The 23,586-nt window shown below is 47.9% G+C and overlaps 1 protein-coding gene across 1 annotated transcript in view; it reads left to right on the plus strand.

The window, feature by feature from the left end:
• Positions 1 to 23,586, plus strand: part of NUBPL (NUBP iron-sulfur cluster assembly factor, mitochondrial) — a 58,908-nt gene that overhangs the window by 16,283 nt on the left and 19,039 nt on the right. Inside the window, exons 2-5 of the mRNA XM_063947465.1 lie at positions 11,261 to 11,408; positions 12,241 to 12,275; positions 21,427 to 21,517; positions 22,365 to 22,404. Coding sequence (XP_063803535.1) covers positions 11,261 to 11,408; positions 12,241 to 12,275; positions 21,427 to 21,517; positions 22,365 to 22,404 — 314 coding nt within the window. The remainder of the gene's footprint in view (positions 1 to 11,260; positions 11,409 to 12,240; positions 12,276 to 21,426; positions 21,518 to 22,364; positions 22,405 to 23,586) is intronic.

Below are 23,586 nucleotides of genomic sequence, written 5' to 3' on the forward strand. Positions count from 1 at the left end.
CCTGATAAGGTGTATATGTAACATAAATGCATTCTGTGCTTAGATTTAGGTCCCATCGCCATGATATCTCATTATGGTATGCAATTATTCTAAAGTACGGAAAAATCCAATATCCAAAATACCTCCGGTCCCAAGCATTTTGGATAAGGGATACTCAACCTGTAAATGCAAAACCCAGCAAATATATTGTACATGCTGCTACTAAAAATGCAAACCCGTGGGGGCGTGGCTTCGGCGGACATGGAGTAGCACACAGGCTGTGTGTCTCTCCAGCTATATTATCCTGTTATACCATCCTGTGTCCCCCCCTGGGCCTGCAATCCGCCCCTATACCTGTAGTACTGTGTGGGGGTGCCCCTGTGCTGTTCTCGGACCCGTCAGCAGTGATATCAGCAGCAACACAACGCTTCTGGTGAGCGGGGCCCCCGGGCCTGCTGGATCACGTGGGACGCCGCCATCCTGCTGCCTGCGCTGGGACCTCCACCCGACTCCCGTCTTGAGCGCTGCTCATGTCAAGTCCGCGGCTCCCCCCTCTGCTGTCGCTGAGGACGCTGTGGCGGGCGCCTCTCCTGCCTTGCTCCCGTCTCTGTTCAGAAGCGCCTGCGGGGGATCTCCGGCCGCGGCTGCGTCACGTGACCCGCTACCGCTCTCCTTGCTCGCTCCGGCGGCCCCAGCTCCTGCACGATCGCCCTGTGTCCTGCAGCTGAGGAGGTAGTGTCTGGCAAGGCTGGGTTTATGTGTGCATGTGCTCTCCCCATACTGCTGCTGCCCTGCTGAGCTCTGCTCCACACTGGGACAGGGAGCAGTGTGCTGTTAACCCTTGGAGGGCTTTGATGATGATGGCACACACTTAATTCATCTGATTGAATCCAGCTCTATGCTGCATGTGCCCCATATACTGAGGGGGGGGGGGGGGGGGGGAATACGTCCACATCCTGTTGCATTCATTCATTCTGTGCTAACAGGCTGATTCTTTCAATATCATACACGAACACTGGACAGTTTTGATATACTATACTTACCCGCAGGCAGCGACTGGACAATTCTGATATACTACATCGAGTTACTCATTGGCCGTCCCTGGACAGTTCGTGATATACTATTTAATATACTTCCTGCTCCCTGCCGTCCGCTCGGCTATAATGGTGAAACCGCATCAGTCTGCCGCCGCTGCGGCGAAGCTAGAGAAGTTTGCCAGAAATCCGCCGACACGGTCCCAACCGGGGGGGGAGGTGCGGTCGACCTCGGAACCACCTTCTCCGTCGGCTAGCTCCTCATCTGTGGAGGCCACCGATGCTGCTTTGCAAAAGGTGCTGGACGCAGTCACGGCCGGTGAAGCCCGCTTGGCCGACAGGATCGGTCAGGTCCAGGCGGACTTATCCATTATACACCAAGACCTTCAGCGGGTGCGAGAGAGGGTCGGTGAAGTTGAGACGCGCACCTCCACGCTGGAAGACACTGTTACGCCCCTCGGTAGACGCACTTCTGCATTGGAGTCTCAGATGACGGAGGTACATAAAAAGATGACGGATATGGAGGGGAGACTGCGGCGAAATAATGTCCGTTTCGTCGGACTCCCAGAGAAGGAGGAAGGTGCCTCCCCTGAAAAATTTCTTGAACGTTGGCTGTTGGATACGTTTGGAGCGGAGGAGTTCACCTCACACTTCGCGGTGGAACGCGCCCATAGGGTCCCGATGCGCCCATTACCTCCAGGGGCACCTCCCCGTACATTTATCGCCAAAATCCTCCATTATCGGGATAGAGATGTGATTCTGAGACTGGCCCGCACCAAGGGTCCCCTTAAGTGGAACGGTTCCCCAGTTTCAGTTTTTCCGGATTTTGCAGTCGACGTCCAGAAGGACAGAGCTCAGTTTGTCACTGTGAAACGCAGGCTGCGGGCACTGAATATCCCCTATGCCATGCTCTTTCCGTCTAAACTCCGGGTGGTCTCGGATGGAGAAACAAAATTCTTCATGACCCCTCGTGAAGCATCAGTGTGGCTGGACGGACGCTTTCCTGCACGGCGGGCGTTAGCCGCTGATTGAACTTATACATTTGATTTCTCTACTTGCAAGTATACTGCTTCCTTTATGCCTGCTATGTTATTGTTATATTGTCATGGGTGAGATGTATAATTGTTAGTGGTTATGTTTTTTTTTTTTGCGAGTTGTTATTTTGGCTGGATAGACGTTTTCCGACTTGGGGAGCGGTAGCCGCTGATTGCACTTATATAAGTGATTTTTGCAACTAGTCAATGTACTACTGTTTGTGATGTGCTGCTATGTTGTTCACGTGGGGGCCTTCTGGGGCCGTGGTGGGCCTTCACTGGGAATGGGTGGCTCTGTGGAGATGGGCGTTGTTAGATGTTGCCTCTATGTTGCTCTTGGGCCTTATGCTCTCGGTGTTCTCTCTGCTATACAGTTTAAGGGGTAAGCGGTTAGTTTGTTGGGGTGGGGGTGCTGGTCTGGGGGGGGGACCGGTTTTGTTTTAAGTTTAGCTGGGGGATTCTCCTGTCTCAAGGTCATTATATTCTTGGCCCCCTTAGTGGATATAGGAATTTAACCCCAGTTGGTATTGGTGGAGTATGCTACAGTGCTCTCTGCCTTAGTTGGGATTGTTAGTTGTTAGGGAGTTTTGTCGTTAGGGAACCAGGTATGCTGCTAGTTTTAGGTGGTGTACGGGGTGGGGGTGGGGGTTACTTTAGACTGTTAGTATTGATAAGTTTTCATTTTTTGCTGTGCAATGTGCTCATTTCCGCTATGTCTATGTTGCAACTAACTGCAGGCTTATTTTCTATGATGTTCACTGACGGTGGCTGGCCGCGGGCACTCTGCACTATTACAATGATGCCCTGCTATGGCGTTGGTTAAGTTTCTGTCTTGGAACGTGCGGGGCATCAATGACAAGATTAAACGCTCCTTGATCCTTCGACAGATTAAGCTATACGCTTCGGATATAATTTGCCTGATGGAAACCCATTTACTGGGTACTAAGATTATGTCCCTTAAAAAACCATGGGTGGGCTGGGCTTTCCATTCCATGCATACTGCAGCGTCCCGGGGAGTGTCAATCCTAATTAAGAAGTCTGTTCCCTTTGCACTTGATTCCGTGCAAACGGATCAATGGGGTAGATATGTATTTCTCAGGTGCAGAATTAACTCCATCCCCCTGTTATTGCTGGCTGTGTATGTACCCCCTCCATACTCGCATGACGTCCTTAAAAAGGCTTCTGCCTTTATGGCTGCCTCCCCTGACATAGCTGTTATCTGTATGGGGGACTTCAATAACGTTTTAAATCACAAGTTGGATAGGTTGTCCGGGGCGTCCTCCAACCCACAGCCCAGGCATTCCCCATTTGCAGACACTGTGTCGGAGCTGGGTCTGATCGACCCCTGGAGATTGAAGAATCCTGATTTGAGGCAATACTCATGTTTTTCACGCTCTCACTCTTCTTTCTCTAGGATAGATTTGGCTCTTCTGTCCCGGGAGCTTTTGCCCAAAGTTCAAAATGTTAAATATGAGACTAGGGGTATCTCGGATCACTCCCCTATATCGTTACATATTGACTTAAACTGTCAGCGAGGCCAAGGAGTGTGGAAATTGAATCCCTTTTGGCTGACGCATATGGGTGAGGGATCCGATTTGGAGGCTAGCTGGTTAGAATTTTTTGTTATGCATGATGACACCTCGGATGTGTCTCTGCTATGGGACACTTTCAAGGCTTTCTTGAGAGGAACATTGCTTAAGCGGGTAGGGAGTCTTAAATCCTCCTTCAGAAAACGTGAGTCTGAATTGGAGGCCCGGGTGGTTGCTTCAGAGCTGACGTATGTGCGGGATGGCTTGGATGCCTCTAGGTTGGTGTGGCTTCATGCGCAGGGTGAATGGAAGGAGTATCTGTGGGGGAAAACCCAGCACAGACTTCTCTTCTCCTCGCATGGCCAGTATGCTACTGGGGATAGACCAGGTTCTTATTTAGCCAGTCTTGCAAGGGGTGATCGTTCCTCTCATACTGTGGTGGAGATCTTGGATTCAGCTGGATCTGTGTTGGACCGCACCCCCCAGATCGTGGCGGAATTTGTCTCATACTATCAGGCACTATATAGTTCTGGGTTGACCTGTTCCCCGCTGGAGCTGTGTGAATACTTGGACGGAGTCCGCTTGCCCCGCATCTCCAGTGAGGCCAGGGCACTTCTGGACGCTCCTTTGTCGGTGGAGGAAATTGAGACTGCGATCTCTGCCTCCCCCGATGGTAAGGCCCCTGGCCTTGATGGCATCCCATCAGAACTGTATAAGAAATTTACAAAATTCTTTGCCCCTCAGTTGCTTGATTTGTTCAGTGAAATTTTTGCCCAAAATGCACTTCCCCCGTCTATGCTGGAGGCTTTGATTATAGTCATTCCCAAGCCAGATAAGGACCCCAGGAAGGTTGAATCCTACCGTCCTATTTCCCTGTTGCCCACGGATATTAAAATCCTGGCCAAGATTTTAGCTTCCAGACTTGGCCGGGTTATCTCCCAAATTATACACCCTGACCAAACGGGCTTCATGCCTGGCAAGTCCACTGCTGTCAATTTGAGGCGCCTGTTTACTCATTTTCAGGTTCCTCGGGAGGAGGACTGCTCTGCCGTTATAGCCTCCTTGGATGCCGCAAAGGCCTTTGATTCGGTGGAGTGGACCTTCCTCTGGGAGGCTATGAATAGGTTTGGTGTGGGCCCCAACTTTATCAAATATGTTAAATTGTTATACTTTCAGCCCATGGCCAGAGTCTCGGTGAATGGGTTTGTTTCGGACTCCTTCCCCCTATCCAGGGGAACGAGACAGGGCTGCCCTCTGTCTCCGACTCTGTTTGCCATTGCTATTGAGCCACTGGCATGTTTGATTAGGGCATCTCAGGATATTGTGGGCATTAGGGTCGGCGCAAGAGAGGACAGGATAGCGTTATACGCTGATGACCTGTTGCTCTTTGTGGACGATTCCGTTTCCTCCTTGCCTAAACTCCTTGACTTAATAACTGACTATGGACGCTTCTCCGGGCTCAAAATTAACTGGGATAAATCCACCATTACTCCACTTAGCGGCCCGGTCTCGGAAGCCCCAGTGATTCAAACCCCCCTTAAATGGGTAGATTCTTTCAAATACCTGGGTATATGGGTATCGAATGACCCTTGTACCTATGTTTCCCTTAATATCATGCCGCTGATGGGTTATCTACGCTCGAAGGTCAGGGTTTGGGGGTCTTTGCCCCTGACTGTTACCGGCAGGGTCAATTTGGTAAAAATGGTATACTTGCCTAAACTCCTTTATGTTCTCCAGCAGTCCCCTATATATATTAACTTGAAGACATTTCGACAGATTGACAGTTTGCTCTCTTCTCTAATATGGGCCAGCAGGAGAGCGCGGTTGAGACTTGATGTTCTGTCCAGGCCGAAAGTGCTGGGAGGCTTAGCTCTCCCTATCTTTCGATTTTACTACTATGCCGCGCAGTTGGCACATATATGGGAGTGGGTGAATGCCTCGGATGCTCTCACTATACACTCCCAGATGCTTATCCGGGTCTACCCTGCTGGCTCTCCATTACAGATGCTTCTTTGTGGGAATCCTAACTTGTCCAAGATCCCTATAATAAGACAGGCCGTCCTCATATGGAAACAGGTACATGTAATCCTATTGGGCCGAGGTATTGACCCGGACACTCCTCTGGATGGTGCCCTCGGCTTCCCAGAATTGGCTTCGCTGCGGGCTGGGGCGGTGTGGGGGAGGTGGGGAGTGACGTCCCTGGGACACTTATATAGCGACGGTATACTGAGGTCCTTCATGCAGCTTCAGCGGGATTACAATATACCCTCTTCACATTTCTATCGATACCTGCAGTTGAGACATGCGCTTAACGCACAATTTCCTGGAACTCCTCCAACGATTGCCGATTCCCCGGTCAAGTCTCTCCTGCAGTCCCTGGGAAGCGGACATCTGGTGTCCAACATTTACGCAAGCATGCTTCGATCTCACTATTCTGACCCGTTGTCCCTTCTCAGGAGCAGGTGGGAATCCGACTTGGGCGCCATCTCTGATGCGATCTGGGAGGGTGCTTTATGTTCTCCACGATTGTCCACTACCACCACTAGATATCAACAAATCCAACTGTTTATAATACACAGAGTATATATGACACCAGTGCGGTTGCGACATATAGGAGGTACCCACTCCTCCAGGTGTCCTAAATGTGATAATCTGGATGCAGATTTTTGGCACATTATCTGGCTATGTCCCAAGGTAGCCGTATTCTGGTCGGGTGTTACCGACGCCCTGGTGTCAACAGGTATTCCCTCGTCTATATGCTCCCCGACGACATGTGTGTTATCTGCTGTGGAGGAGGATGCCCTGGACCCCCCTGCCAGACGTTATGTAATTAATCTATGTGGCCTGGCCAAGGTGTGTATCGCTAGGCTTTGGCTAGCCAGGGATGCGCCCACACTACAGTCCTGGGTCTCACTCGTAAATGATACGGTCTCTCATGAGAAATATGTATATTTAGCTAGAAAAGCGGAGAAAAAATATCAGGACCTGTGGGGTCGATGGCTTGAGTCCCCGCTCTCTAGGACCTGGAATGTCTAGACATGCAACGGGGGGTTAGGGTGGGTGTGTACTTTAGATCTGCTTTGGGTGAACTGCCTATTTTTGTTTGTGTTGTCCCCTGGCGCCCGCGGTCAGCCACTCCTGTTCATGTGCCAGTGTTCTAGCTCTGCGTTCAGCTCAATATTTATGATGCGTTGCCATAGATGACTATGTACAGCATACATTGTTCTATAAGTTCCATGTTACCATGTGATATTCATTTTAACTTATAAGTTATGTTCTGGAATTTGGGCCTGCACCGGTTCACTATGTTAATTGTGATAATTGGTCCCTACTGGGCACGGGAATCTGCGTATTCCCTGGGTGGGGATCTGATGTGTGTTGTGTTATTCCTTTTTTTGTGTGTGTTTTTGTTTAAAGGAAAAACTGAAAATCAATAAAAAAGTATTGAATTTAAAAAAAAAAAAATGCAAACCCGTGCCATCTTCTAAAGGGGCCTACACACGGTGCGATATTTCTACCGATATGGACTATATAGTCTATATCGGTAGAAAACACAGTGCATATTGCACCATGTGTCAACACCTTGCGATGCCGATGCGCGGTCTCACGGGTTTGCAAGGAAAAATAGTGTGTGCAGGCAGGGTCGATATTGAGTATATTGGAGGTTCATGCCTCAGGATACAATATATCGGCCGTCGCACCGTGTGTATGCGGCATTACTTGTTAGCTTACAAAAACTTCATGAAAGTCTTGGTGGGGTAACTAAATCTACTCGCTCTTCAAATGATTAGACTATGAAGCCTTGTTTTTCCTTAAACTGTGTAAGCATGAAAAAAATGTGAGCGTATTATTGTACCGTATAGGCCGGATGTGTTCTATTGTTGTACTGTATGTCTGCTCTTTCCTGCCCTCTTCAGGAATCTCTGATCACTTCCTCCTTCAGACAGTAGCTGCTAGTGACCTCATTAGCATCCTGACACTCTACAGCCTATTTCGGAGTTTATAGCAGAGCTGTCAGTGGTTCATTAGTTTAGGACTGCCTGTTCCCGCAGGACGAAGAACGTGCTGTGCACAGAGGGTCTCAAGAGAAGTTGAATGTATGTGAACATGTAAGCACAAATGCTTTTCCACACTGCCCGTTCATACTAAAAGCGTGTACGTCTATTTATGCAGACTTAAGGGCCCCATACGCTAGAACGATATCCCGCTATATCTCAGGCCGAATGCCAGAAATCGGGTGAAGTCTGGCATTTTGGAGGTGTTTCTGATCCGATCCGATGCGCGTCCCGTGAGCATCGGGTCGGATCCTCCAGATTGAACGTGCTGCACTTGTGATATGTCGGACCCCGCAGGCATGGCTGGGATTGGCCGAGATATATTGTATGCAAAAGGACAGCATACCATGTACCTTTGGCGATCCTGCCGCCCGGGAGGCTGCCGGGGTGATCACCTGCGACATGTCAGACGGACCTGTCGCAATAGTGTATGGGGCCCTTAAGTTGTACAGTAGCTTTCCATTGCACCTCTCCACTCACACAGAGGCAGTGAACAGGAATGTAAAGGGCAGGTTGGCATAGCCTGAGTACAGTAAGGGCAATGCACACACATGTCCTATGTAGCGGTGGATGGAAGCATGTACTGTCATTAGATACCGACTGATGATCATCTTACTCTAACAAAAAAAAAGTACGCCCTCTCCAAGTGCTACTAGCTCAGGCTGATGTAGTAAAATACTGGGTGTCTGAAAAGTGTGAGGTCCTAAGAAAATGCCAATATAAGCACTAGGCCAGGCTTTCCCAACCTCTGTCCTCAAATCACACTAAGGGGGTCATTCTGACCCGTTAGCACGCTGCGGTTCATCGCAGTGGTGCAAACGGGTCGTTTCTGCGCATTCACGGCGGACGCGATGCGCAGGCACGTCGTTGCTCGGCGACGGCAGTCGCGGGGCAACGGCGTCGGGAACGAAGAAAGCGGTCGCAGCGCGGATCGCAAGAAGATTGACAGTCGGGAGGCGGATCGGGGCGTCTACTCACCGTTTTCCGAGCATGGAGATCCGAAGATTCCACTCATCCCAAGAATTCTAAAACTTGTAAAGAAAACAAGAGTTCAGGCGATCCTCATTGCTCCGGACTGGCCAAGAAGAGCTTGGTATGTGGATCTTCTGGAGTTACTGCTGGAAGATCCGAGGCCTCTTCCTCTTCGAGAGGACCTTATGCAACAAGGGCCGTTCGCTTATCAAGATTTACTGCGGCTACGTTTGACGGCATGGAGGTTGAACGCCGGATCTTAGCTCGGAAAGGCATTCCAGCTCAGGTTATTCCTACTCTGATACAGGCTAGGAAAGGAGTAACGTCAACACATTACCATCGCATTTGGAAAAAGTATGTGTCTTGGTGTGAATCCAGGAAGTTCCCTACGGTAGAGTTTCAACTTGGACGGTTTCTACTCTTCCTGCAAGCAGGTGTGGATGTGGGCCTGCGTTTGGGATCCATAAAGGTCCAAATTTGGGACTTTCAGACTTTCTTGAAAGGGGTTCTGCACGTCCAACCACCCTTTGTGCCTCCTACGGCACCCTGGGATCTGAACGTGGTGTTGCAGTTCCTGCAATCGGATTGGTTCGAGCCTTTACAGGAGGTTGAGGTCAAGTTTCTCACTTGGAATGCTGTCACACTGTTGGCGTTAGCATCTGCTAGACATGTGTCGGAATTGGGGGCTTTGTCCTGTAAAAGCCCCTACTTAATTTTCCATGAGGATAGAGCTGAGCTCAGGACGCGTCGGCAGTTTCTTCCAAAGGTTGTGTCGGCTTTTCATATCAACCAAACTATTGTGGTGCCAGTGACTACTGACTCCTCAATCCCGTCAAAGTCCTTGGATGTTGTGAGGTCTTTGAAGATCTATGTGAAGAGGACTGTTCGTCACAGAAAGTCGGACGCTCTGTTTGTCCTTTATGATCCCAACAAGGTTGGGTGGCCTCCTTCTAAGCAGGCGATTTCTCTCTGGATCAGGTTTACTATCCAGCATGCGCATTCCATGGCAGGATTGCCCTGTCCAAAATCTGTTAAGGTCCACTCTACTCGTAAGGTGGGTTCTTCCTGGGCGACTGCCCGGGGTGTCTCGGCTTTACAACTTTGCCGAACGGCTACTTGGTCAGGGTCGAACACGTTTGCTAAGTTCTACAAGTTCGATACTTTGGCCTCTGAGGACCTAAAGTTTGGTCAATCCGTTCTGAAGGAGCCTCCGCGCTCTCCCTCCCGTACTGGGAGCTTTGGTACATCCCCATGGTACTAATGTGGACCCCAGCATCCTTTAGGACGTAAGAGAAAATAGGATTTTAATTACCTACCGGTAAATCCCAGCGCTTCATTTTCCTGCAGTAGTTACTTGGTTAAGTACTGCCTTGTTACTTGGTTAAGTACTGTTGTTCAGCTGTTGCTGACTTGTTCAAGCTGGTTAGCTTGGTTTGCCTTGTTATGTGTGAGCTGGTGTGACTCGCCACTATCTGTGTATTTCCTTCTCTTGAAGTATGTCCGTCTCATCGGGCACAGTTTCTAGACTGAGTCTGGTAGGAGGGGCATAGAGGGAGGAGCCAGCCCACACTATTAAACTCTTAAAGTGCCCATGGCTCCCAAGGGACCCATCTATACCCCATAGTACTAATGTGGGCCCCAGCATCCTCTACGGACTATGAGAAAGGATTTGAATTACCTACCGGTAAATCCTATTTTTACAGCCCATGGCTTGGCCCCGCCCCCGCTTCCCAAATTTTAGTGTTCGCAGCAGGAGGCATCTCTCCCGCTGCCTCCCACCCCAATATGCAGGCATATTCACAGGGGGGGAAATGATTAGAATAATAAAAGAAGATATTTATCACAGAATCTGTGTTATAAATATCTCCTTTGTGTTATTTTAATCCTTATGACGGGGAAGGCACTGCCTCCCCTAACTACACGTCTCTGCTTACAATAATCAGGGCCGGTTCCGGGGCTTCTGGCGCCCTGGGAGGCATTAGGGGGCGTGGCTTCGTACAGGGGGCGTGGTTATTTACTCCCCCTGTACAGACTGAAATGATGTGTGGTGCGCGATGACGTCATCGCGCACGGTAAAGGACCTCTCCACGAAGGGAAACTAGACGCGTACGCGTCTAGTTTCCCTTCCCAGCGGCAGCGGGGGGCACACAGCAGCAGCGGATCTTGCCCTGGTGCAGCGCCCTCCAGATGGCGCCCTGCGCCCTCCGGAAGGCGCCGCCCCGGGCAAAAGTCCTGCTTGCCCGTGGCAAGATCCGCTACTGACAATAATATTCTAGCCCCGTTTGCAAGGTTTTTCGCAAGTTTCATATTCCATAAGGTTTCCTCTTTTCTAATTATGCAAACCCCAAGACTGTGCAAGAAAATAAGTTTCATAGGTTTGATGCAAAACTGATCTTAATCCTATACTTAAAAACTTGATTGGTATTTTCCATTTTTAGAATATAAAGCACAAAGCATGATCATATTAATTTGGTAGGTCGTTAAATAGACATTTCTCAGTGATTCCTAATAAGATTGTGCTTCTAGTCCTAGTTGCTAAGTTCTTTTTGTTCTCTACAGGTATAATTATAGGCCTGCGGCATTACGCATCTTGCATTGCTCAATGTAGCATTTATGTTTTTGTGTGTACATTACCTTTTGGTGCTTTCTTCTTTTAGACAACAGGATCTCGAGAAGAGAAGCTCAAGGACAGACAGGCCCAGGTGATGTCCCGCGGTCTGCCAAAGCAGAAACCAATTCCTGGGGTAAAGCATGTGTTGGTGGTGGCTTCTGGCAAAGGAGGTGTTGGCAAATCAACAACTGCAGGTATAATACTTGCCCTGCTTGTGACATACCCTAATCTGATTTAATACTGCCTGATCTGAGCGGTGTAATGTCCACAGAAAAGGTGTATATATAGCACAGTCCATACTGTAGCTGTCAATGTTTTGCATGGGAAGGCAGGAGAACATGTATACAGGTTTATTGATCATATAAGTGAAATCGGGATCCGGTCTCTAAGTCGACAGTAACTAAGTCGACAATGTCTAGGTCGACCACTATTAGTCGACAGTAACTAGGTCGACATGTTCTAGGTCAACATGTCAAAAGGTCGACATGAGTTTTCCACAATTTTTCTCTTTTTTTGAACCTTTTCATACTTAACGATCCACGTGGACTACGATTGGAACTGTAATCTGTGCCGAGCGAAGCGAGGCACCTTGCCCGAAGCATGGCGAGCCATGCGAGGGGACACAGTGCACTAATTGGGGTTCCTGGTCACTATACAAAGAAAACGACACCAAAAAAAACTTATAAACTCATATCTACCTTTTGACCTGTCGACCTAGAACATGTCGACCTAAAGACCCTGTTGACTTAAACATCCTGTCGACCTAGTTACTGTCGACCAATAGTGGTCAACCCATACATTGTTGACCTAGTTACTGTCGACCTTCCATACCACACCCAGTGAAATCATAGACTAAAATGTATTTTTAGGTAGACCACAAACATAGTGTAAATGGTATATATTGGACTAAACGCTCCACTTATGCTGAATTACATTTGATGTTAATGGTAAGTGATAAGGGACAGTATGGCAGATATAATGTAATATAGTTCAGATATCTTAATGCTTTCATTTTCTTTCTCACAGTTAATCTGGCTCTGAGTTTGGCAGCAGTGAATCATGTAAGTTCATTTCCAGTAGTTAGGATCTAGTGAAACATGTCATCCACACTCACACTATTATTGTCTTCAGACACATTCAGTTTTTTTATATACCTTCTCCCTTTAAGACTGGGGATTATTCCTTTGGGGGGCAGAGAGATCAGACCACGTTACACAGTTTTGCTATGTGTCGGTTATACCGTTTTCACATCGTAAACCCAGGTCCGAGCAGCCTCAGAATCTCTCACATTGCAGTTTCAACTCTATTATTCCCGAGTTGGTGCCTTTCACACTAAACCCAGGTCACCTATGTTAAATACTGTGATGTGATTTAAAATGGACTTTTCTCTTACATCCTAGTGGATACTGGGGAACTGTACTTTAGTACCATGGGGTATGGATCGGGTCCACTGGAGCCTGGCACTTTAAAACCTTTAATGTGTGTATGTGTGTGCTGGCTCCTCCCCTATATGCCCCTCCTACCAGACTCAGTTTAGAAAAATGTGCCCAAGGAGCCGGGTGCATTTCTCTGGAGCTCCAGAGAGTTTCCTTTATTTTTTGTTTTAGTTAGTTATTTTCAGGTAGTACTGGTTGGCAACCAATCTACCTGCTTCGTGGGACTTAGAGGGGCGACCGAACCAACCTCCTGAGGGTTAATGGTTCGTAATCCCAGCTGACAGGACACTGAGCTCCTGAGGTGCGGTTTCACACACCACCCTGTGTGGGCCCACGTCACCAGCTAGCCGCCACCCTCTAACAGATGCCAAAGAGTCACAGATGCGGTGAGTGTTAACATCAGGGTCCCGCTGCGGTTTGGTGGCATGTCACGGGCCACGAGCTGCGGTGGCTGCCGCTGACTACACTGGCTCAACAGGGCTTTGTGCTCCACACTGTCAGTAGGCATTGTGTGTACTGTGTATTATCACTTTCAGCCAGTATAAACATCTACGTGGGACTACGTGCCATTATGGTGCCGGGCTTCCCGGAGAGCGGGACCAGAGACGGGAAGGCGCCATTTCCTGCTGCTGCGGATCATCAAGGCTGCATGCACACTGCTCCTCCATGGACCCACACTGTTACAGACTCTGTACTGGTACCACGGGATCATAGCAGGGAATGAGCACATCAGTGGTAGCGCCGCTGCACATACTTAAGGTGATACACATACTTTTACACACTGCGCTGCTGTGTTTTGTGTGCTGGTCTCCATTTCTCTGTGTCACTCTAGGGGCTCTCTAGGGTCTGTGTGGATGTGTTTTCAGTGGGTTTACGCTGCATTATCATTGTGTACAATATGTCTGTTGACATGGTTATGTGTACTGCTTTTAACTCCGCCCGTCTTCTGCGGGGTCCCTCATGTGTGAACAGTGCTCCTTATCTCCACAGGGACACAGTTCACAGGCACCTGACTGGCTAGATACTTTTAAGAACATGATTCACAATGTGAATTCAGAAATAGCTGCAGCTAAGAAGGAGAGACAGGTGTTAATACACTCTATTGATTTTATGGCTAAAGTAGCAGATACCAGAAAGGCTTCTCAACCCCCTCTGTTGGTTTCACATAAACACACACTGCCACAGGTGCTCCAGTCTAATTCTGATTCCTTCTTACCAGCCTGAAGTAGATGATGATGATGATGATGATATGGATGAGGACAAGTCTCTGTCCCCCGGGGGGGTGGACGCCCTCATTTATGCTGTAAGAGAGGTTCTTCACATGCCCGAACAGGAAGAAGAACCAGATGTACTTTAATGTTAGACCCAAGACCTGGGCCACGTTTCCTGTGTCTAAGGAATTAAACTCCTTGTCCAGGGAGGCATGGGTGAACCCTGACAAGAAATTAAAAGAAATTATCTACATTTCCCCTCCCAGCTAATGACGGGAAGGTATGGGAAAACACCCCGTCAGTCGATACGTCTGTGTCCAGACTGTCTTAAGAAATTGTTACTGCCGGTGCCAGGGGCTATATCCTAAAAGACCCTGCTGACCGTAAAAATTGAGACCACTTTCAAGGCAATATATATGGCAGCGGGCGTAGCACATCGCCCCACAATAGTTTGTGGTTGGCTTTCTAGGGCATTAGTCAAGTGGTCTAATAATATTATTAATGGATTAGACACTCTGCCCCAGGATGAGGTTATTACTCTGCTGCAACACATACAGGATGCTGAAAATTTTATGAGCGAAGCTATAAAGGAATTGTGTAAGATAAATGGCCACACTACTGCTATAGCGGTTTCAGCACACAGAGTTCTGTGGTTACGTCAATGGTCAGCGGACGCTGATTCCAAAAAGGGTGTTGAAAATCCTTCCCTTTACAGGTGATGCCTTATTTAGAGACGAGTTAAATAAATGGATCTCTCAGGCAATGACGGGTAAGTCTCCCTATCTGCCGTCTGCTGCACCACCTGCTCGACCTTCTTACCCATGACCCTCCTTGCCAGTTCAGAGGCAGGGGCCAAGGGGTCTCTACTACTCCCAGAGGATCTCGTGGTAAGTCCCATAAACCTGCAACTGACGCATCCCTGGACCAGACCACCGGGTCCCCTGCCACTAAGCCTTCTGCATGACGGTTGGCCCCAACAGCAGGGCGACTTTCAGGTAGGTGCTCGCCTTCAACACTTCGCCCACGTGTGGGCGAAGTCTTGCCAGAATCCTTGGGTGAGGGACCTCATTTCCCAGGATACCGGCTGGAATTTCAAGCGCTTCCTCCTCACAGATTTTTCAAGTCGGGCTTACCAGATTTACACGCAGCAAAAGTTACCCTGCAAGAGGCTATTCAAAAACTTTTGCAGATGGGAGTGGTGGTTCCACTACCTTCTCCATTACGTAACAGGGGTTTTTAATCCAGTCTTTTTGTTGTTCCAAAACCAGACGGTTCGGTGCTACCCATCTTGAACCTGAAGTCTCTAAACTCGTATCTACGGGTGTTTAAATTCAAGGTGGAATCCCTGCGAGCAGTGGTGTCCAGTCTGAAGGAGGGGGTATTCTCTAGATGTCAAGGATGCTTAACTACACATTCCCATGTGGCCCCCTCATCAGGCTTACCTCAGGTTCGCTGTATTGGATGATCATTTCCGGTTTCAGGCCTTACCCTTTGGCCTATCCACAGCTCCGAGGGTCTTCACCAAGGTCATGGTGGAGATGATGCTGCAACTACGCATGATGGGAGTCAACATTGTCCCCATTTTCTGCGATCTCCAGATAAAGGCTATGTCCAGGTAGCGTTTACTGCACAGTATCGATCTGACGACTCACCTACTTACGGATCATGGTTGGATACTAAATTTTCAAAACTCTCACCACAGTAAAGGTGTTTCTTCCGATGGACAAAGCATTGGCTTTCCAAGCTATGGTCCGCTCAGTGCTCCATCCTTGCAAGGTATCCATACATCTTTGCATATGATTGCTGGGCAGGATGGTAGCTGCTTAAGAGGCAATCCAATCCGGCAGGTTTCATGCCCGGCCATTTCAGCTGGATCTGCTGGACAAATAGTCAGGGTCTCACCTTCACATGCATCAGGAAGTGACCTGATCTCCGAAAGCCCGGATTTCTCTATTATGGTGGCTACAAATTCCTCACCTGGTAGAAGGCAGGAATTTCAATATCCACTCGTGGATTCTACTGACAATGGATGCCAGCCTCCAGGGTTGGGGGGCCGTGATCCAGGGGGCCCAGTTCCAGGGGACATTGTCAAATCGGGAATCTGCTCTGCCAATAAACATCCTGGAACTCAGGGCAATTTACAATGCCCTTCTGCAGGCTTCCTATCTCCTGAAGGATCAGCCGGTCCAGGTCCAATCGGACAACGCCACAGTGGGGGTGTACATAAATCAACAAGGGGGAACAAGAAGCAGAGCGGTGATGCAAGAAGTGTCAAAAATACTCTTCTGGGCGGAGGCCAATGCAAAGGCCATCTCAGCCATATTCATTCCAGTGGTGGACAACTGGTAAGCAGACTTCCTCAGCAGACATGACCTCCATCCGGGGGAATGGAGCCTACATCCCCAAGTGTTTCAACAGTTAATTCACCGTTGGGGCTGTCCACAGATAGATCTGATGGCTTCTCGTCTCAACAAGAAGCTATGCCGTTACTGTTACAGAACAAGGGATCTGCAGGCTGTAGCAGTGGACGCACTAACGACACCATGGACATACCAGTTTGTGTACCTGTTCCCTCCTCTACCGCTAATCCCAAGGGTTCTAAAAAGACTAAGAAGGGAAAGCGTTCAAGCAATTCTAATTGCCCCGGATTGGCCTTGACGGGCGTGGTACTCGGACCTCCTAACCATGGCTCTGGAGGATCTCTGGCCTCTGCCGCTTCAAAAAGAATTTCTTCAGCAAGGTCCATTCGTCTATCCAGACTTACCGCGGCTACATTTGACTGCTTGGAAGTTGAGAATGAGATTCTATCCAGAAAAGGGCTTCCCTCCAGGGTTATTTCCACTATGGTCCAGGCCAGGAAGATGGTTACGTCAAAACATTATCATCGTATCTGGAAAAAGTATGTTTCCTGGTGTGAACGTAGAAAGGGTTCTCCCGTGGAATTTAGAATTGGTTGCTTTCTACTTTTCCTGCAAGCGGGAGTGGATATGGGCCTACGTTTAGGCTCCATCAAAGTGCAGATTTTGGAGCTATCTATTTTCTTCCAGAAACCACTTGCAATGTTGCCGGAAGTACAAATTTTCCGAAAAAGAGTTCTTCATATACAACCGCCCTTTGTACCTCCCACGGCTCCGTGGGATCTCTATGTGGTTTTGTTCTTTCTTCTATCAGACTGGTTTGGACCCTTACATGGGGTGGAATTTAAATTTCTTACCTGGAAGACGGTGATGTCACTAGCATTGACGTCTGCCAGATGCGTCTCTGATTTGGGGGCCTTATCCTGTAAGATCCCTTATTTGATTTTTCATGAAGACAGGGCGGAACTCAGGTCCCAGCCTCAGTTTTTACCAAAAGTGATGTCCGCTTTTCACATGAATCAACCCTTTGTGGTTCCGGTGTTGTCTGACGCTTCCGTTGGTCCAGAGTCCTTGAATATGGTGAGGGCTCTGAAGGTTTGTCATCGGAAATCGGATTCGCTGTTTGTCTTTTATGATGCCACCAAGATTGGTCATCTGGCTTCTAAGCAATCAATTGCTCGTTGGCTCAGGTTGACCATTCAACAGGCCTATACTTCGGCGGCTCTACCTTTGCCGGCGTCTATTCAGGCCCACTCGACGAGATCTGTGGGCTCTTCCTGGGCAGCTGCCCAGGGTGTCTCAGCCTTACAGTTGTGCCGAGCTGCTACTTGGTCTGGTTCGAACACTTTTGTTAAGTTCTATCGATTCGACACCTTGGCCAAGGATGAACTTCAGTTTGGTCAGGCGGTTTTACAGGGGTCTCTGCACTCTCCCACCCGTTTGGGAGCTTTGGTACTTCCCCATGGTACTAAAGTACAGTTACCCAGTATCCACTAGAACGTAAGAGAAAATAGGAATTTAATACCTACCGGTAATTCCTTTTCTCTATAGTCCATAGTGGATAATGGGCGCCCGCCTCAGTGCTTCGATTCCTGCTTATCTGAGTAGGTGTTTGTTTGGCCCACCGTTGCGGTCCCCATATGTTGTTCAAATAGCTTTGCTATCCTGGTTAGGTTGGTGTTGCTAGCCCCTGTTCTGGTTAGCACCCTCCTTTTCGGTTATGGTTGTGTGTTGGCTTAGTACCTCACCGCTGTTGTAACTGTTTTCTTCTCTCGTGGAATGTCCGTTTCTTCTGGCACAGTTTCCTAGACTGGGTCTGGTAGGAGGGGCATAGAGGGGAGAAGCCAGCACACACATACACACACTAAATGTTTTAAAGTGCCAGGCTCCAGTGGACCAAATCTATACCCTGTGGTACTAAAGTACAGAACCCCAGAATCCCACCTGGCAATTGGAAACTGGTCCTTCCAGTGTGAGATCCGGCATTGGACGCTGCTGCTGGCTTCCCCGACCCGGCAATATACCGGGCGGGTTGCCATAGAGGTGGGGGGCGGAGACTGCAGCGGGGGCGGAGCTGGGAGATTAGATCAGCTCTGCGCCGCCTCTCCCTGTTGTAGTGAACGGGTCCTGGGTCGCATCGACCTGGGAGCCCGTTTACGCTGCCATTGACCCAGATATTCAACCCGGGAATGACACTGCTTTATTCCCGGGTTGAATTGCCGGGTCAGGCAACCTGGGACTTCAGCTATGGCGCCTTCACACCACACGCAGACCCATGTCGACCCGGCAATATGCCAGTTACCCGGGAATCTGACCAGGGTAAGGGTTCAGTGTTAAAGGGTGACCCGGGTCCCATTAACACTGTATGGAGAGCTGGCTCACCGGAGCTTGCTGATGATGTCATCTCCAAGCGCCGCCAAAGGGAAGACCTGCCACCAACCTGGGTTCAGCCTGCGGCGTGAACAGGATTTCAAGTTGCTGTAACATGGCTTGAAAAATCCATGTTCAGTTACCAGAGTCAGAGCCAGGTTTCAGGTGGAAGAGGGGTATAAGAGAGGTGGATCAGCCTGACACCTTTTAGTCTGACACTTGTGTGAGAATAGCAGGTGTGAGTGCTGAAAAGTTATATCTAATATGATATAATTAGTCAGTGCAGTAAATTCAGGCATTCTAAAGAGAGGTGCATGGCTATATAGAAGAGGAATAGCCTGTATCAGGCATGAGACAGCAGATAATAGTATAAATGAAAGGAGTTAGTCAGAATTATAATTAGGTTATAAACAAAAATTAGAAATACATTTAAAACTACATATACAGTAACTGTGAAAAAGTATTAAAACATTTTTAGCGCTAAAACCATTGTAAAATAAGAATGGACTAGAGTAATACTATGTAAAAGAAAGGAAGGAAAATGCACATGAAAATAATATGTCAAATACAATATACAAAATAAGGGATTAAAATACAGAATGGTAATATGTGAAAATAATTAAAATATATACAGTATAATATAATAAAAGGTAAGGAATAATGTAGAGTACAAATTTAATTTGAAGACTTGCTTTCTAAATGCAAATAGAATAAGAATATAACGCTGTATGGGAATTGTATAAAGAGAAAGAAACCTTGTAAGGCCTTTGGTAAATATATGAAGTATAGAGGAGACCCAGCAATGAGTAAGGAAGGATGTGAAGGAAAATGTAGAAGGGCAATATGACTGAGTAGTTGTATTGTGCCAGGATATCTGTTCTAGATATGTGGTTCTAATGGCACCATACACTAATTATTTGTTTTACATATAACTCTATATGTAGAAAATAAATATAGAAATGTGGTAATGGGAAATAAACTGAAAAGGGCAAAACCATGTGCACTGCATGGGGGGCAGATATAACATGTGCAGAGAGAGTTAGATTTGGGTGGGCTGTGTTCAAACTGAAATCGAAATTGCAGTGTAAAAATAAAGCAGCCCTGCACAGAAACAAAATAACCAACCTAAATCTAACTCTGCGCATGTTACAGAGTTAGATTTGGGTGGGAGAGTTAGATTTGGCCCCATCTCCAGTGCACATGGTTTTGCCCATTTGTATGTTTTCAGGGTTTTTTTGTTTGCTAATAAACCTGAATTACCCCCATAGGGGTAAGGATAAAATTGCATGCTGGGGCCATCCAGCACAGGGCAAGGCCACCCAGCATGTATGGCGCCACCCTGTGATGCGATCGCAATTCAGTTATACCATGGGCACAGTCAGACAGTAGGCCTGTGGCACAATAGGTGAGCCCATCTTCCCGGTGCACATTAGAGGGCACTAGGATCTATTCATTTAAATGACCACCCGCCACCCATGTGAATCAAGTGATCTGGGCACTGGGCCCAGGTCACTTACAAGTGCCTGTGGGTAAGCAGGCTTTAAAGCCTGGGCCCCATCATTACGTGACTCTGGCATTAGGCCCAGGTCACTCTGTGTTCATTTAGGAAGGCTGTAAACCTGAGCCCCATAACACGAGTGATCTGGACATAGGCCCAGATAACTCCAACTGATCGACAGTTAAGCAGGCCAAAAAGGCCTGAGCCATTCTACAAATAAAGTGATCTGGACATTAGGCACAGATCACCCTGTGCCCCATGTAGGCGGAGAGACATATGGTAAGGCTGGGCCGCAAGGGAAAGGGGAGGTTGAGAGATACAGGGTAATGGGGAGGCTGAGAGACACAGGGGGATGGGAAGGAAGGTGCTGGAGAGCCACAGGTGAGGATGAGGCTGTAGTGATACAGGTAATGAGTGAGGTTGGAGACACAGGGGGATAAGACAATTGCTGACCAGCCTGTACCTACCTCGGGGAGGTCCCAAGATTTCTGTTGGTGGCCCAGCTCAGACGAAATGACCGGTATTAGTTCAGCTTCAATGGGTAGTAGTCAGAGCTCTTGATTAGTTTTTCACCTTGACCACTTTCTACAATGGATATATCCACCCAAGTATAATATATAGTTCTGGGTAAAATTATGTGAGATAAAATGAGAAAATCTAAAAAACCTGCAATCTGCTGATGCTGCGGTGTCTAGCATTCCCAATATGGGATTGTTGTGACATATTTATTTATCCAGTAAAACCTTTTAGAAGTAAAAAGAGACTTGTGCAGGTCCTCTCTGTTTTTATTATTAATTTGTGAATGCAAACTCAATGTGTGGCTTAATACAGGAACAGCTACTACTAAGTATATGATCTGTTAGCAGTGGTTTTTATGAGAAAGCTTTGTCATGCAATCTGAAAGGTCTGCCTGTTGTGGAAATCCCTGATGACAGTACATGGTGACATCACCGGCACTTCCTATGGCAGTCAGAAGCACTGCATTGTTTCGGTATTGTACACGCAGCATTCACATATAAACACTGGTAGAGATCCCAAGGCTAGTATTAGTTATACAGGACAATTTATTATTGCTATATAAATGTGCAGGAACCTGCAGTGACTGCTCCTAATAAGTCTTTGTGAATTTAGCCTGCTCATGCTACATTGTCCAGCAGTCCTTCCTCCAAAGTGGATATCCCTGGCACGTACAGAAAAAAATGCTAAAGTATGTTCTACAAAATGTGACCTCATTCCTTACACGTACGGTCACCTTAGTATGCTATTATGTACAAAGCATGTATTGTATGTTGGAGGGTGGTTGTATAGCAGTGATGATAAAATGTGTGTATTAAATCCAGGTAAATGCAGTGGGTCTACTGGATGCTGATGTGTATGGACCATCCATTCCCCGGATGATGAATCTGAAAGGAAACCCAGAGGTGTCCAGCAGTAAGTGATAGTGAGATTCTTTCTACTAGTACTCATTAAAGGCTGCAGAACTGATATAAGGAACAAGTGCCCTTATTTAACAATGGGGGTAATTCTGACCCGTTCGCTCGCTGCGTTTTAACGCAGCAGAGCGAACCGGTCCCTACTGCGCATGCGCTGTAGTGCACTGGCGCATGCCAGACGGCCGTAGACCGTAGCAGGGATACGATCGCCTCTGCCTGATTGACAAGCAGAGGCGATCGCTGGGCGGGAGGGGCGGAACGGCGGTGTTCGTTTCGTGGGTTTGGTCCGGCCAACGCAGGCAAGGCCGGACCGTACGGGGGGAGGGCCGCAGCGGCTGCGTGACGTCACACACAGCCGCTGCGGACCGGGGAGCAATGAGTAGCTCCCTGGCAGCACGCTAAAGCTGCGCTGGCCGGGAGCTACTCTTGAAGTGCAAAGGCATTGGCGCTGTGCGATTTCTTTGCACTTCTGCGAGGGGGGGCCGGACTGACATGCGGGGCGGGCTAGTCCTGTGCTGGGCGTCCCCCCGCATGTCAGAGAAAAAGATTGTAGCTGTGCTAAATTTAGCACTGCTACGATCAACTCTGAATGACCCCCAATGAGTGATAAATCTCACTGTGATTGATAAATTGCACCAGCCAATCAGCTCCTAACATCCATGTCAAAGGTTGTGTTTGAAAAATAACAGTTAGGAGCGGATTGGCTGGTGAAATTTATCACTCACAGTGAATTTGATCACTGATTGATAAATAAGGGCAAAGATTTAAGAATGATGTTGTGCTTTCACTAAGGCTAGTCAGACAATAGACAGCACTGCGTCATGCTATGTATTTTACTTTTCCAGAGAACTTCATGATCCCTCTTAAGAACTATGGAATTCGATGGTAAGACATTGTTTACTTCCAGTGTAATTCTTATTGCACTCATATTAGTTGTACAACCATATTTGCCGATATTCTGGCTGCCCCATCTAGCATGGCGGGGGGGCGTGGTGTAGGGGGGGGCGTGTCTGCAAAATTGCATCATCGTGGACCTGCACCTTCCACGCAATGCCAATGTTACAGGCATTGTGAGGCAGGGCCACGATGACGCAATTCACCACAAATCGTGTCTTCGCCCACCGAGCTGCGGGAGGGTTGTGTACGTTGCGGTGGGGTACTGGCCCACTCTTCTGCAAAGGCCGTTGGCACCACATGATTTTTCAGGGACCGTCTCGGCCATTCTGGCAGTGAGTGAGGCAGAGCCTTTCCTGTCATACTAACGTTTGCGCCAGAGTTTTAACTATATAAAGTATATAAAAGATACACAGAATATATTAGAAATATCTTATTTGTATTATTCTAATCATTTTTATAGTCAAAACTCTGGAGTATAAAGTCGGTGGCAGGTGAGGCATTGCCTATCTTTTCCGCACATCTCTGATGAAAACAACTCAAATTTCCAGGAGTTTATACTATTGCACCTGTGTATAATGCCCACATACAACCTTGGGCTCATATATTGTGTGTAAATCTGGCTCTGGTTCTAGCCAGGGCCTCATGAGCCATTTAGCTTACTGCATGTCCCTGGTGCATAGCGCTATGTTCTAGCAACACACCATTGTCCTGATTGGAAGCAGAGCAAAAAAGTTACTTTGCACCTTAGTAACACCATGTGGCACTGTGGGGGGAAGGGGGGGGGGGTGTAAAATATCAAATATTTGAATTTAGTAGGGGCGTGTCCAAACTTAGATCTAAATAGCAGTGTAACAATAAATTTGTGGGTTACATGTAAATCCAGCCAGTATTCACCTGGCATGGTAAAAAAAAAAAAAGGAGGTATATTTATTTTTCATCCACTAGGGGTCACTGGAGTACCCTTGGGATATGGATAAGGTGTTAGCAGGGATAGGTACATTTAAATATTTAAATTAGTAACCCTCCATACTCCCAAGATGCCTCAGTGTTTTTTTGTGCCTCACAGGGAAGGGCACACTTGGAGGAATCTCCAAAGTTTACTTTTGTTTTTAAGAAGATTTTTTCTTTTTATATCCCAGTCCCTTCCCAGCTTACTGAGAAGCGTCGGTC

Source organism: Pseudophryne corroboree, chromosome 12 (genome assembly GCF_028390025.1).
Source record: "Pseudophryne corroboree isolate aPseCor3 chromosome 12, aPseCor3.hap2, whole genome shotgun sequence".
NCBI classification, from domain to species: Eukaryota; Metazoa; Chordata; class Amphibia; order Anura; family Myobatrachidae; genus Pseudophryne; species Pseudophryne corroboree.